This window comes from Leuciscus leuciscus (assembly GCF_965113295.1).
Source record: "Leuciscus leuciscus genome assembly, chromosome: 23".
Taxonomy (NCBI): Eukaryota; Metazoa; Chordata; class Actinopteri; order Cypriniformes; family Leuciscidae; genus Leuciscus; species Leuciscus leuciscus.
The window spans coordinates 3,100,871-3,116,004 of NC_138747.1; the positions used below are offsets into that span (position 1 = coordinate 3,100,871).

Below are 15,134 nucleotides of genomic sequence, written 5' to 3' on the forward strand. Positions count from 1 at the left end.
TGCAATGAATTGAACAGCATAACAAATGAGCAAATAAAGCAGTAACTTTTGTCTCTTTCTCTCTCCCTCTCTCTCTCTCTTTCTGTGTATGTGTGTGTGAGGGTTCACATTGTCGATGTGTCAGTGTCACCAAATTTATTTTTGTGGTGGTTCCGCATTTTGGACTATTTTATGTGACAAATTATAAGAGAGCAGTATTTATAGTCACAAATTTATTTCTCTCTGTATGTGTGTGTGTGTGTGTGTGTGTGCGCACGCACGCACGCACGCACGCACGCACGCACGCACGCACGCACGCACGCACGCGTGTGTGTGTGTGTGTGTGTGTGAGAGCATGATCATTTTACATTGTGAATGTTTTAGCACTGTTTTTATGTCTGTCTATCTGTGTTCTGCTTTTTTTTTCTGATTTTGATGATGAATTTTCTCAATTTTTTTCCAAATTTTTTTCTATTTTTTTTTTACTTTGATAAAAAAAAGTCATTTTTATTGTTAGAATTGTGATTTCATAATATTTAGATATGAATCCAACTGGAAAAACTTGTGAAAAGATATCTTTCAGTTAGTCAAATAGCAAATAGCATATAATGGGGCTCTATAGCCATCTAGTGGCTAACATTATAATTTTTTACTTTTAAAACTACATTTTCCAAAATATGGGCAACATTTTTTACACAAAACCATGTCAAATTATCCATGTTATCCCCATGAATGAAATTTAGAAATTTATAAAGTGAATTTTACATAAAAAAAAAAAAAAATTTTTTACATTTAAAATATATCATAAATCCTCCCAAAACTGCACAAATGTGGAGTAAAAACATTAATAAACAGAGTAAAATTACATTTGTAAAAAAAAAAAAAAATTATTCTGTTACAAAATTACATGTTATTGTCTGGGGTCTCTGGAGAAACAGATATCATTACAATTATTTTTTTTTACTGTACATCTAGAAAGGGTTGAGAGCCGTTTCATGCCATGCCACAAAGTTTCATGCCATTTAGACAAAGAGAACATTTTTTTTTAATTCAGCAAAAGTCATTTGCGGGTCAAAAACACCCCGAAGACCATCAGAGGGTTAAAGCAACCGCAGCAACAACAACAAAAAAATAGTTTCATAGTGCTTTCGGTTTCTTTAAAAACGTCGAGTTATACGTGTCATTTCCGTTCTGAGACGCAGGTTGTGCAACTGACATTAGTTAACTACATTTTATTTTCCCGCGGTATTCCCCTTTAACTGAGCGCGTTTTCCAGTGAAACACGATGAGCGGATAGATAAGATTTTAAAAAAAATACTGGTTTAAAAAATACTCTGCTATTTTACCTTTTCTCAATGTGTATTATTCAAATCAACGATGATTCAATAATTTAATCAGTATAATTATTCAGAAGACCGCTTTTGACAGTTGACCAGACGGCGCGGTGTCAGTTGATCTCTGTTACATTTCTCAACGCTGGTCATGATGAACCAATCACAGCCGTTTGTGGTTACTGGAAAAGGGATTTTAATTAATCATTTCGTAGATATGATCGCTGGCCGATTTTCATTTGTATAAGAGGCATATTCATTTATTTAATTAATTATACTTTTAATTGGACAAGTGTATCCGGTAGACCAGACGTCATCCTTGAAATCTGAATTCGCTTCAATGTGGGATTTGGTTGTGTGAGCCGCCGTGCGCCACCTGACGGACGTTTCTCCCAGGAAACTGCTATTTATCCAGCAACATCTACCGCCCACTGGATTCTTCTTATGTCAGATGTGCACCTGACAGATGTTCGCTTATAATTCCTATCGACGGATCATTATTTCCCGCATCTATTCCCCTTTAAAGCGAGCGAACTTCCCTGTTCAGTGAGCGCGCTCGTGTCTGCAGCTCCGCAGATCAAAGGCTGATATGACTGGGCTTTGATCGGCCTTTACTGGACATTCTCGCATTACACGAACATTTAAAGGTATGCTTACTATATTTAAAGAGCATTTGCATGTAATATTGCGATCAAATACGTTTCACTGTCATGGAAGCGTATTCAAGCTCAGATCTTTGATCACATGATAGATCTGATGTGTTACAATATAACAATATTTAATTGCGACAGTGTGTCAATGTAAAGTGCATCAGAGATCTGAGTGTTATTAATTCATGCTTCTTTTTAGTACAAAATGAAAGTGTAGCGTATTCGAATTCACGTGATCTAAATAATGAATATTGTTTTTGTTTTACTTCCATTTTCAGTTTTAACGGTCGATATTTATACTTATTGCTTAATCCACTGATAAACATAATTCAGGACTATGAAAGTAAATAAGGGCTTATCATATATAAAGGTTTATATATATATATATATATATATATATATATATATATGTATATGTATGTATGTGTGTGTGTGTGTGTGTGTATATATATATATATATGTATATATTTATTAATATGATGTATATAATTATATATAAACGTAATGTATATAATTATATAAAATTGCATTATTTGCCCATATATTTTGACCATGGCTTTGTACATTTATCTATAAGGACCAGAGGTCTTTAACCCTGATGTTATTATAATTTTGCTTCACTTTATAATTCACCTCAATTATTCCCTTTGCATCACTAATGGATTCTGTTGGTCTCATCTGTGCACATCTGTCAACCCATTTCTGTTTTTTTCTCTGTCCTTGCTTAAAAATATCTTGCTGTTATGGTTAGATAATCTAATCTGTTATGCTCATTAGAAGCTATATCTGACATGAGGTGAGGTCCAAAAGCTGTGTTTTGTGAGTTGTCAGTGCTGTGTTATTTAACAGGATGGATTTGGACGTGTTGAACATGTTCATCATTGCCGGAGGGACGCTGGCGATCCCCATACTGGCTTTCGTTGCCTCGTTCCTGCTCTGGCCCGCAGCTCTCATTAAAGTTTATCACTGGTAAGTGCTGGAGAGATCTGAGATTAAATTAAATTTCACTTCACGAAGGAAGTCCTTCGAGTTCACGAGAGCTCATTCGTACAGAGCATCCGAAGAAGAGCATGTGCAAATGACCTGGATTTCTCAGTACAGACATTCTGAGTAATTTCAGCATTTTAACACTTGTTATCTCTTTCAGTGCTGCCGTTTTTATTTAAAAAGCCTTATCAATACAATCAGTTACAGTTACACAAACCACAGGGTCCAACGTGTTATTTCTGTGTCATTAGCGGCACCAAACACAAAAAATATTGTCAAATTCCAAAGAAAATTATGTTTAACAGTGAATTTATTTTTTTCAGGGCATGAAAATGATTTTTTACTTAATATTTTTGTCTTATTTAGTTTTTTTGTCTTGTCCTGTACACATACCTAAACATTCTTAAATCAAAAGATACACTTACTTGAGAAGCAAAAATGACTTTAAGTCATTATTATATATAGAAAATATTAAGTCATGTTTTCACTAAAAATGATACATTTTTAAAAATAAAATTATGCTTAAAACAAAATAAATATCTGTCATTGAGGTAAGGAAAAATAAACTTGTTATCCCTTTTAATTAAGTTTATGTTTTCTTACCCCATGAGCAGATTTGTTCTTCTTGTTTTAAGGATAAACGTCAATATCTTAAGTCACTTTGCTTCCAAGTACATGTATCCTGATTTAAGTTGATAATGTTTGTATATTTCTATACTGGAAAAAACTAAATAAGACAAAAATACTAGGATTTTATTTGCAGTGTGGGTGTTTTCTGGCACGATCTAAATAATAATAATTTATTGTCATTGCAATGATACAGTGAGATTACATTAGAGTATCAATGGACTGGACAGTGCAGGTGAAAGGCTAATCTTTCAGGATTCACGACTGATTTTCAGGCTTGTATTGTTTAGCATGTCTCTTATCTGGTGACAGTGATAAAGCTGGTTCGTTTAACAGCCCTCTTCTTTTTATTGTGTCACTAAAATGGGTGAAGGGACACATATCTACAAGGTGCCAATGATTCAGATAGCTTTAGCTCTGAATAATGCATGATGTTTCTATGCATGCATTTGTGTGTGTGTGTGTGTGTGTGTGCGTGTGCATTAGCCGTGAACATGCAGTGCTGCATTTGTTGCTGATGTCAGTTGAATCTTACGCAAGCTGCCCGGTAGACTTTGGTTCTCGTAATGTCTGGGAGGCAAACTTTGCTCTAAATGACACAGTCATCAAAACTGTTGTTTGCCTCTGGACTGCTTCCTTCAGTTTCACTTCTGGATTGCTCATGAACAGTGTTCTCTGACTCTGAAAGCATCACTATTACTATTGCTAAAATATAGGCGCAGTGCATTTTGAACATGAATGATTCCCCATGCAAGTCTTGTTACTTTATGTGATCGGACTAAATCGGTACGTTGGGTGGGATATTGTGACTTGGACCAATAAGCAAGAGCCTTCCAACTATTTTTCATCATGGTTGGGAGTTTTGCACTGGCAAACTTGACTTGCATTTGCTTCAGAAAATGTATAAATAACATGGATGGTATGTAGGCTAAGCATTTTAAACCTTCAGTACCATTGTGTACATCAAATTACCACAAAATCACCATCTATTTTACATGCAGAACATTAGATTTGCATATCACAGGGTTCTCACAGGTCCTTGAATTGAAAGTTTGTGAATCTGGAAAAAAAATTTCAAGGCCCTGGAAAGTTTTTGACAATAAACACACATAGATATACAGCTCCTTGAAACTGCGTGAATTTATTTTGTGCAAGAAGCATATTATTCCCTCCAGTCCGTTAATGTGTCAACACTTCGCCAACACTTCGTGGCCTATGCACGGTAGCTTGCTTGATTTAGCCTACGTTCGTTCCGCGCATTTACGCGTTGCGTTAAGTGTTTCCCGCGTGAGGTACTTTGTGTTGTACGTTGCCATGACGTTCATGCACGCACGAAATTTCTACGATGATACCTCAACGTTTCACAGACACACCGTGAGACATTGCAAAAATAGGCTGAAACCGCTGAAACGATGTAACCTTGTTCTCTCTTGAAATGTGTCCCCACATTAAGTCCTTGAATTTGAGGGTATAGACCTTATTCAGAGCGGCGCCATGACATGTTTGAAAGTGAGGCTGTGAGGGATAGACATAGACAGTATATGGGGATAGACTTGCCGTGTTTCCAATGGCATCCGCTGTTGAAAGCTGGATAAAGCTCCTAGATTACTTACAATTTTCCACAGCTTATATTGTCGGGAGTTTTTTGTCAACTGAAATTTCTTGGAAATATATTTTTTTCCAGTGTTTCATGAGCAGAACAATCCAAAAACACATTAAATAACAGTACAGCCCATTGAAGAGATGCATGTCTGTCCCTCACAGCCTCGCTTTCTTTCCCATTACAAATCAAAGATGGCGCTGCTGTGAATAAGGTCTATGGGACCTGGAAAATCCTTGAAAGGTCCTTGAATTTGAAGTTAACCAAGGTGTGGGAACCCTGATAATAGCTTTCAGCAGCATTTTTATTTTCATCCAAGTCTTTTCTGGTGATTTGCTCAACAGGTATTGGCGCAGAAGGCTGGGAATGCAGGTGGATTATGCAGAATATCAAGGATATCGCTTCTGTTTTTCTCACAGAGGGAATCCAGGCGCTCGTCCGTCTGTCCTCATGTTACACGGGTTCTCTGCACACAAGGACATGTGGCTCGGTGTGGTCAAGGCAAGAAACCGCAGCGGCTTAACAGTTCACAACTCAAACATGCCGTTTTGGGGGTTTTAAAGGGCAAAAATGAATATAAAATTCTCAAAATTAATGAACTATTCCATATAATAACCAACAAATCAACACAAAGAACAGTTATGTGATATGATTTAGAAATCTGTCAAAACGTATTATATTCTGTTGACAGACACAATCATTACTTTGTTTTTATATGGATCAGATGATAAAGTAAAAAGAGAAATGTTTGACTGATGTTCTTTGCTTTTTGTAGTTTCTCCCTAGAAATATGCACTTGGTGTGTGTTGACATGCCGGGACATGAAGGGACGACGCGCACCGGTGCTGAGGATTATTCTATAGAGGGCCAAGTCAACCGGATACATCAGGTGAAAAACAACAACAAAAACACTTATACAATTTGGTCAAATATGGATGTATTAAATATTTAAAAAATATACAAAAAAATTATACTTATATATATATATATATATATATATATATATATATATATATATATATATATATATATATATATATATATAATGTATGGATATATCAATAATAATAATCATTTTTAATTAAATAGATTTTTTATTATGATTATATATATATATTTCCATATATATCCAAGAAGTATTAAGAAGTATCAACAGTTATAATAATAATAATATTTTTATTTGTATTGATTTCTTTTAAATTCATACAAATACGATAAAGAAAAAGTCCCTGTTCTTAAAATCTGTCACTTAAGTTGATGTAATTGAACTTGATGAATCCCAGCCACTGACCCACTTTTTCTTTTTGGCTAAACATCACACAGTATGTAGACTAATACATCTCTCATGATGACACAGTGGATTTATTAGGCTTGCATGTTGAGGTTTCTCTGAAGTATCTTGAGATCAGTGAAAAGCCCTTGTGTCTTCATTTCCTCTATTCTTCTCCCAGAGTTAATCAGCTTTCCTCCAACAACACGGACTTGTGCCTAAAATAGATGCCCTTCTTCAAACCTGGGGCACTTGACTGTGTTTCCCAGTCTGAAATACACAAGCCCATACATGATTGATTTCGGCTCGTTTGAGGTTGTCTGTATTTAAAGCAACTTGTGGTAGTTCCTGATTAGCACGGATGAGCAGACTTGAGCAGCTTGCGCTGAGAGGCATTTTCTGGATGCTGAGAGAGAGTTTTGTTTCTAGATGAAGGGTGAAGCTCCTTGTTTTGATGGATGCAGATTAAAAATAACTCACTTTTATCTCTGGAGCACATTTGATGATGTCTCTGAATAATGCTGCACGCCCTTATGCAACTAAGATCTATCCCAGCTGACGACATGTTTCTCTCAATTATGAAACATTCTTCCAGTAATGTTATGAGAATGTTCGTTCAAAGTTATCTAACATTTTTTTAAGTGTTACTGCTCGTTTTAGAATGTTCAGAGAACATTCAAATGTAACGTTCCCATAATGTTTGCATAATAGTGATTAAATGGAATGTTTCGTATAACCAAGATTTTTTTTTAAAAACTGGACATTTCATAAATAACAGCTGGTTGTATTTTCTCATGTTTTCCTGTTAATGTAGTTTGTGAAGTGCACCGGCTTGAAGAAAAAGCCTTTCCATTTGATCGGCACGTCTATGGGTGGAAACGTAGCAGGAGTTTACGCTGCCCGTCACCCGACGGATCTCTGCGGCGTCACTCTCATCTGTCCAGCAGGTCTGTGTGTGTGTGTGTGTGTGTGTGTGTGTTTGTGTGTGTACTGGTTTGACCAACCCCCTACATTATGAGGACATGCCTAAATAAACATATGATTTGTTACTAACAAGTGAAAATGTAAAAATGCAGAAAGTTTTCTGTGATGGGTAGGTGTACTGTGGTACTGTGGTAGGTGTGTGTGTATGTGTGTGTGTGTATGTGTGTGTATGTATGTGTGTGTGTTTGTGTGTGTGTGTGTGTGTGTGTGTGTGTGTGTGTGTGTGTACTGGTTTGACCAACCCCCTACATTATGAGGACATGCCTAAATAAACATATGATTTGTTACTAACAAGTGAAAATGTAAAAATGCAGAAAGTTTTCTGTGATGAGAAGGTTTACGGGTTGTGTGTGTGTGTGTGTGTGTGTGTGTGTGTGTGTGTGTGTTTGTGTGTGTACTGGTTTGACCAACCCCCTACAATATGAGGACATGCCTAAATAAACATATGATTTGTTACTAATAAGTGAAAATGTAAAAATGCAGAAAGTTTTCTGTGATGGGTAGGTGTACTGTGGTACTGTGGTAGGTGTGTGTGTGTGTGTGTGTGTGTGTGTACTGGTTTGACCAACCCCCTACATTATGAGGACATGCCTAAATAAACATATGATTTGTTACTAACAAGTGAAAATGTAAAAATGCTGAATGTTTTCTGTGATGGGTAGGTGTACGGTTTGTGTGTGTGTGTGTCTGTGTGTCTGTGTGTGTGTGTGTGTGTGTGTGTGTGTGTGTGTGTATGTGTGTGTGTGTGTGTGTGTGTGTGTGTGTGTTGATTTTGTTTCTGACCCAGTACCTCTTCAACATTGCAATGATCCTGCTGGTCAGAGTCAGTAATAGTTCATCAAGGGACATTTCAACATTTGGAGCAAAGGGCACATTCTTAGGGAATGTCAGGAACTGGAATGTTTTTTGTTTTTATCCTTTAATTGCAAAAGGTTGAACTTTTAAGAAATCTTATTTTGCAATGTTAGGCCCAAAATATCATATTATGACATGTACTTTGTGCCAATTATTATTTTTTATTTTGATGAGGCCATTATACTGTGTGTAAACAATAACACACTGATAAAAAGAGTTTACTTCAGTTTGACCTTTTTTTTATGATGCGTCTCCCTGAAATATGATGGCCTGTACTCAGACATTTCTTGTATTCACAGGTCTTCAGTATCCCACTGAAAGTAAGTTTGTTCAGCGTTTGAGGGAACTGGAGAAGAGTCAGGACAGTGACGGGATCCCGCTGATTCCCTCCACACCAGAGGAGATGGAGGAGATGCTCAGACTGTGTTCCTTCGTGCGCTTTAAGATTCCTAAACAGGTGTGTTTATGTGCGTTGATTCTGCGTATGAGAGTTTGAACACTGAATCAGTTTCTAATGATTTTTCTTCGTCTGGTTTCCTAGATTCTTCAAGGTTTGGTTGACGTTCGCATTCCAAACAATGACTTCTACCGAGAGTGTGAGTATCGGTGGTGTTGTTTTACTGTAACTTACTCTCTGTATCTTGTCAGCAACTCTTAATATTCTCTGCAGGTTTTATGGAGCTTGTTGGAGAAAAATCCAGACACTCTTTACATGAGAACATGCATCTCATCTCAACTCCTCTGCAAGTCATTTGGGGGAAAAACGACCAGGTATGGACATACTTTAACTGACTAGAGCACAACCGTACTTTTCTGGAAGTAAAAACGCCATTCATTTTCCCCATAGGGAAACAGATTTTTAACATAACTTATAAATCTTTAAAGAGAGCCCTACTGTGAGCTATGAGGTTGTTAATCGATGGTATAAGCTTTTGTTAAAACCATCAGTCCACATAATTTCAACTTCTTTTTTTAATTAATCGTGTTTAACAGCAGAATTCCTGGTGGAAAACTACATTACCCATGATTCTTCAGAGAAATCTCCACCAATCAGAGATACAAAACAAACAAATCATGCCAATATAACACCCTACACTCTCAAACTACTTGTTTGTGTGTGTGTGTGTGTGTGTGTGTGTGTGTGTGTGTGTGTGTGTATATACAGTGCTTATTTTTTTTTAAATCCCTATGGGAAAAAATGAATGGGAAAAATACTTACGCAACCAAGGCCACAGAAAATGTGGATGTATTCTGTTGCAATCCATGTTTACTTTACTAACACACCTCAGTTTTACAGTTTCTTGAATAGTAACTGTGCAAAGCCCTCATATAGCACATGCTTTACTCACAATAACATGTTTTATAAACCATAAAATCTCCAAAACAGTAAAAAAAAAAAAAAGGTACAAGAATATCTTAATTATAGGGTGTGGTGCAATGAAATGTGCTTCAGTTGCTTTGACCTTCAACTCCGTAACATGTTGAGCAATGTGGGCACAAAACATGTGAAAAAGAAATGTCAAGGGTTGTTATGTGTGTTATTATGTGTGATGCATTACCAAGCTCACAGAAACTGATCTGATCCTGCTAGATTTACTCAGTTGTCTATTTAAATGATGTTCCAATTCCAAACTTACTGTGACAAAGAATGCAAAAGGTCACACAAACACAACATTATTCGAAAATAATGTGGTGCTTTTAGGGTTAGCAATGATAAATCACTGCTATTGCTACTTTTCTTCTTTGCAAGGTTTGAAATCACATATGTAGTTGTTAGTTTAAAGGGATACTTCACCTCTGGAAAGATGAATGTGTATTTAAAATAGGTTAAAATAAAATTTGGAGCTTTCTAGACAAAGAAAAGCCAGAAAATGTATTTTTGGCTTATGTGGATGAAAGACAACAACTCCCAGAATGCACTTGCTTCGCTGCCCTAGGAGGCCACTCCCAAGCCACGCCTACCGGTAAGAGAGGGCAGTTGAAAACAACAAAGCTAAGCTACTAGCGAGTCTCCGTGATGAGTTTGCCCTGGATTTCGAGATCGCCCAAAATGTCCGGGATTCGGCTTTTGCGTTCTACAGTCGCCATTCATTATGTTTACTGTGGCGAGCAGGACGAGGCTGAGGGGCGCGGGAGAACGGCGCGAGGCCGGTGGCGTGATTACTGAGACGCACTGAGACGATCTCGACGGCTGGACATGTCCGGGAAAAAGAGGATGGCATTGGAAATCAAACGCACTGGCACTGATCTGTGATAGGTCTGTTAGCGCATTAGGTCCAACCCCCTATGGGCGGGTTTGAAAGGGTGGGAACTAGTGCTTGTAGTCTCAACAGAAATCCCCCCCTCTTATGGCGCTTTTCCACTGCATGGTACGGCTCGGTTCGGCTCGGTACGGTTCGACTCGGCACGGAACGGTTCGGCTCGCTTCGCTTTTCCACTGCGTGGTACGACTCGGCTCGGTACGGCACGGTTCGGTTCGCTTTAGCTCGGTTGCTTTTCCACTGCAGTTAGTACCGCTTCAAAGTGGGTGGGACTGATCGTTATAGTTGCCGTCTCTACTGCCATGACATCATCATATTAAATACGAATTTTTCATTCCGTGTTTCCCCATCCGCTCCTCGGCAACCAACGAGAGGAACGTCTGCACCTCGTCCACTGACCACGATTCAGCCATTTCTTTTTTTTAAAGCATTTTTGAAGCAAATACTTTTAAAACAGGCGCTGTGTTGGCTGTTGTCTACTGGCTATTTAAATCTAGCGGGTTTATGGCGCTTTTCCACTGCATGGTACGGTACGGCTCGGTTCGGTACGGCACGCTCGTGTTGTAAATACAATGACGCTGGTAGTGATGATTCTGTCTGACCAATCAGTGATCTGCAGTGTTTGCACGTCACATTTTAGTATCGGTACGGTACGCTTGGAACCTCAACAGAGGTGGTACCATTTAAAGCGAGCCGAAACGAGCCGTACCGTACCATACCATGCAGTGGAAATGCACCATAAGTGAGCCGTACCGAACCGAGCCGTACCGTACCATGCAGTGGAAAAGCGCCAAAGCGTGCCGTACCGAACCGAGCCGTACCGTACCATGCAGTGGAAAAGCGCCATTACACTTCCTCCGACAATGACGCAAAATGGCGATTTTTGCGTCATTGTGGGAGGAAGTGTAAGAGGTAAATACGGATTTCTCCCGTCTCAGGGGAAAATGAAAGAGTGTTGCACGACCATTCAATAGTATGACTGGGTTTCTAACAATGCAAAGCTTAATGCAAATGGGTGGAGTGTTCCTTTAAGAATCAACCATTGAAAAAATGCATTTCATTACCGTTAATGAAATACCGTATATATACGACTAAACTGTGTACCGTATCCTACAGGTGTTGGACGTGTCCGGGGCGTCAGTTCTGTCCGAAGCCGTTTCAGGATCCCAGGTTCATTTGCTAGACAACTGTGGTCACTCTGTAGTGATGGAGCGACCGAGGAAATCTGCCCAGCTCATCCTGGACTTTATCATCGCACAACAGAACGCAGGAATCAACAGCAACAAGAAACGTTCCTAAAACGGGACTCTCTTTAATACGTGGCGTACTGGTTGGTTAAAGGATCTCAGCTACAAACATAAAGGTGTTGAAGCAGAAACTGGACAGATTCAGACATCACAGTTCAGCTTTGGCTGAAAGGCTCTTTTAAAAGTAACTTTGATTTTTCAGTGTGTAAATAAGCAGTAAAAGTTATTTTTGTAGTGAACGCTCAGGGACGCTCAGCGTTGAAAAGCACTTCAGAATCTATGCAGATACAGATCCTGCAGACAGTATCGATTTCTATTACACTTAGATTAGGCCCAAAACAGTTGAACATCCCTATTTATATCATTATAATTTTCCTCTGATCTACTAGACAGCTTTTCTGGGCATCATAGGCACTTCCCTGAACTAATCGAAGGCCCTAGAAATGCTGTATTTATATCCTTTTAAATTGAGACACAGCCTATACGTCTATCCCTTTAGTCATTTACCATGTTTTTCGCCATTTTATCATGATTTAATGTTGACGTTGAGTCATCACATGACAATTACATCTCTTTCTACTATATAGAGTTCTTACAGATCAGTTCTTGACGTTTTAACCTTGTACATGAGACTATCTCTTGAAAATGTTGTTTGGGAATTATGCAAACAACTGTTTCATGACTTTGCTATGGTGGTGTTAAACTCTGGTTCATATTTCATATTCATATTTTACGAATGCTTATAGTATTATTCTAGTATTAATCTATTATTATTGGTGTTTTTGTCAGTGTAGGTTCAGTTTACATGGAAACATAAGGAAACATAGTGAGGTTTTTTTGTTTTATTTTCAATGACTGATATCTGCATTCATTCAGCGATAACGTATCACAACATTTCATTGGAAGAATTCTCCAAATCACACAACAGAACATGGTTCAGGAATGACTACACTTCTTTATAAAAGACTTTTGAGTACATTTGCATCACATTACGGCTTGTGGCTTCACGGAAGACAAAGTCAGAAAAGTGCTTAACAGTATAAATATTTTTCCAAGCTAAAAGCTTTTTAATCAAAAGAGAAAAACTTTAACTTCGAAAGTTTGATTAATAAAAAGGGTTTATATTTCCTTCACAGAAATGGTTTCATCTGTATAATTGCTTTTACCAAAGCAGATTCAGATTAAATCGTTGATTCTATATCATAAGTCCATGATGACCTTGATAAAGTCTTCACTGAAGACGGAAGAGAACAAGCAATCCCAAAAATGGAAAATAATTATTTGTTTCTAATTCATTTTTGTGGTCAAATCTATGTTGTTGCTTGTGATCTTAGGTAAATTATCTTTGTAGCCCTGATGAGGACAATAATAAAGTCTTAAAAAAATGACATGAAGATGCATTTAATGTAAAAGTCAATGTTGTCTAATATAGACGTCAGTATATGTTCCCATCAGAGAAAGAGATCAAATATAAATCCTAAAGTCTCTCTATAAATATCATCTAAGAGGAAATCAAATTTGAGCCACAAACAGCACATAATTAATAATGAAGCAAGATTCTTGTCATCACATTAATTTCAAGAAATTATAACATTTCATATAACGTACTGTGTAAATGGACTCTTCATCAGCTTGTAGAACAAAGCTTGAGATGCTATCAGATTATGAATAGCCTTTAAAATAATAAAGGAAGTGTTTCCTTCACATCTTATCAAGATGCATTTAATGTAAAAGTCAATGTTGTCTAATATAGACGTCAGTATATGTTCCCGTCAGGAACTCTTGAGTCTTCATAGAGGATCGAATCATCAGAGCACTTTGCAGTGCAAATATCTCTTCCAAACTGGAACTCATGAAACAGTTTTTCTCCACAAGAGAAGCTGAAACGCCACAGTCCACTGAGTCTAGTGTAGACGTTCAGTATGAGCTGCTGGTCGCTGTAAGATCTCCCAAGGCCTCCAGGTGGCGCTCTTGTTGATCTTCATCTCTTTGCTGAAGGTGTTCTGGTCTGAGCGGCTCAGCCGAGGCTCCACACTTTCCCTCCTGTTCTGATCACATAATGTCTGCAGCTTCTGGAAGAGCTTCAGTCTTCTCTGGCTCTGTGTCTTCATCTCATCTCTGGATCTCACGGACACACCTGGAGAAGCCTTGATTGACAGCATGTGAACTGGAACTGTGAGCGTCATCTCCAGGATTTGTGCTTTCTCCAGCTGGGAATCAGGAACTCTGGAGCCAGAAGACACTTGAGCTGCTGATGAGACCATCTCTGCGCATCTTCTCCACTATTGGCTTTCTCAGCTGCAGATGGAGACAGAAAAGCATCAGGAACGTGTCTTGGAATAAGCAGTGATCGAGAAGAGTCGTGAAAGCTGCTGATGTAATGTTGCTGGAAGGAGGATCATGTGATGTACCTTGTTGTTGAGAGGGAGATGCTCCTTTGAGATGATTGTAGGTGTCATGTCTGGATCTCTGTGCTGTAGATCTCTGTGCAGAGCGAGTCTGATTCACACCGGCTGCAGATCCTCTATTTATACTCACAAATCTCCATATGAATGTGTGAGGCTTGAGCTTGTTGGAGTTTCTCACAGTTTGGAGCCAATGGAAGAGCTCAGACAGACAATGAGGGATGAGGGCCGCCACATGCTCAAAGCTCAATGAACACGCAGCTGCTTTCTAACAGATCTTTCTTCTGGCGGCTGTCACTGCTGGAGTCTCAGAGACACACAGATTCACACACTTCTGGTTTCATCACATTAAATCACTCGCACAATAGAAGTGTGTCTGTTCTCACAGGAGTAACTCGGTTCCCAAAGGCCGAATCATCTCTGCCGTGTGTCGCACTGGACCATTAATAAACTTTATAATAGCTAGGCTGTTGTAATAAAAATAAAAATAAATGATAAAATAGAAAATATATAATAAAATAAAAATAAATCCTTCAAAATTTGATAAATGTCACTTATATATCAGTATATTTTTTTCTAAATTGAACTGGATTAAATTTTTTTATAAACATAAAAAAACCTTTTGCTCAGAAGTGATTTTGAAGTGAACGTGAATGACGTGGGAAACGCTTGCAGGGCAAAACTACTTCGAGTTTAAATCCCTGGGGTTTTATTAGTATTTGTCCGTCTCATTATCATGTGAATAGACACACTTCTATTGTTGTGTTTGTGTCTCAGTGTGAGAAACTCTGGAGAACAGAGTCACAGTTCTAGTGTAAATAAATAATGTGCAACTTTTATGCATTAGTACAGAGCACCTAAAGTGACACGGTGATGGAAATAATCTATATCAATCTATATAATCAATCCTTCTTCCGAAAAAGTTTTTGTCTTACCCT

The 15,134-nt window shown here is 38.1% G+C and overlaps 1 protein-coding gene and 1 pseudogene across 2 annotated transcripts; one reads left to right on the forward strand and one right to left on the reverse strand.

The window, feature by feature from the left end:
* The first annotated feature begins 1,302 nt into the window (after nt 1-1,302).
* abhd6a (abhydrolase domain containing 6, acylglycerol lipase a) lies at nt 1,303-13,179 on the forward strand. The gene is made up of 9 exons (XM_082155965.1): nt 1,303-1,957; nt 2,810-2,929; nt 5,519-5,675; nt 5,950-6,063; nt 7,259-7,391; nt 8,583-8,740; nt 8,825-8,879; nt 8,954-9,054; nt 11,661-13,179. The coding sequence occupies exons 2-9, from the start codon at nt 2,811-2,813 to the stop codon at nt 11,841-11,843; spliced, it is 1,020 nt and encodes a 339-aa protein (XP_082012091.1). The 5' UTR covers nt 1,303-1,957; nt 2,810; the 3' UTR covers nt 11,844-13,179.
* A 150-nt stretch (nt 13,180-13,329) lies between these two features.
* On the reverse strand, nt 13,330-14,433 carry LOC309487984 (annotated as a pseudogene). Its single transcript, XR_014211720.1, has 2 exons — nt 14,203-14,433; nt 13,330-14,089 (listed from the first exon to the last, which is right to left on the reverse strand). The product of XR_014211720.1 is annotated as an uncharacterized misc_RNA (transcript).
* Between the last annotated feature and the right edge of the window lie 701 nt (nt 14,434-15,134).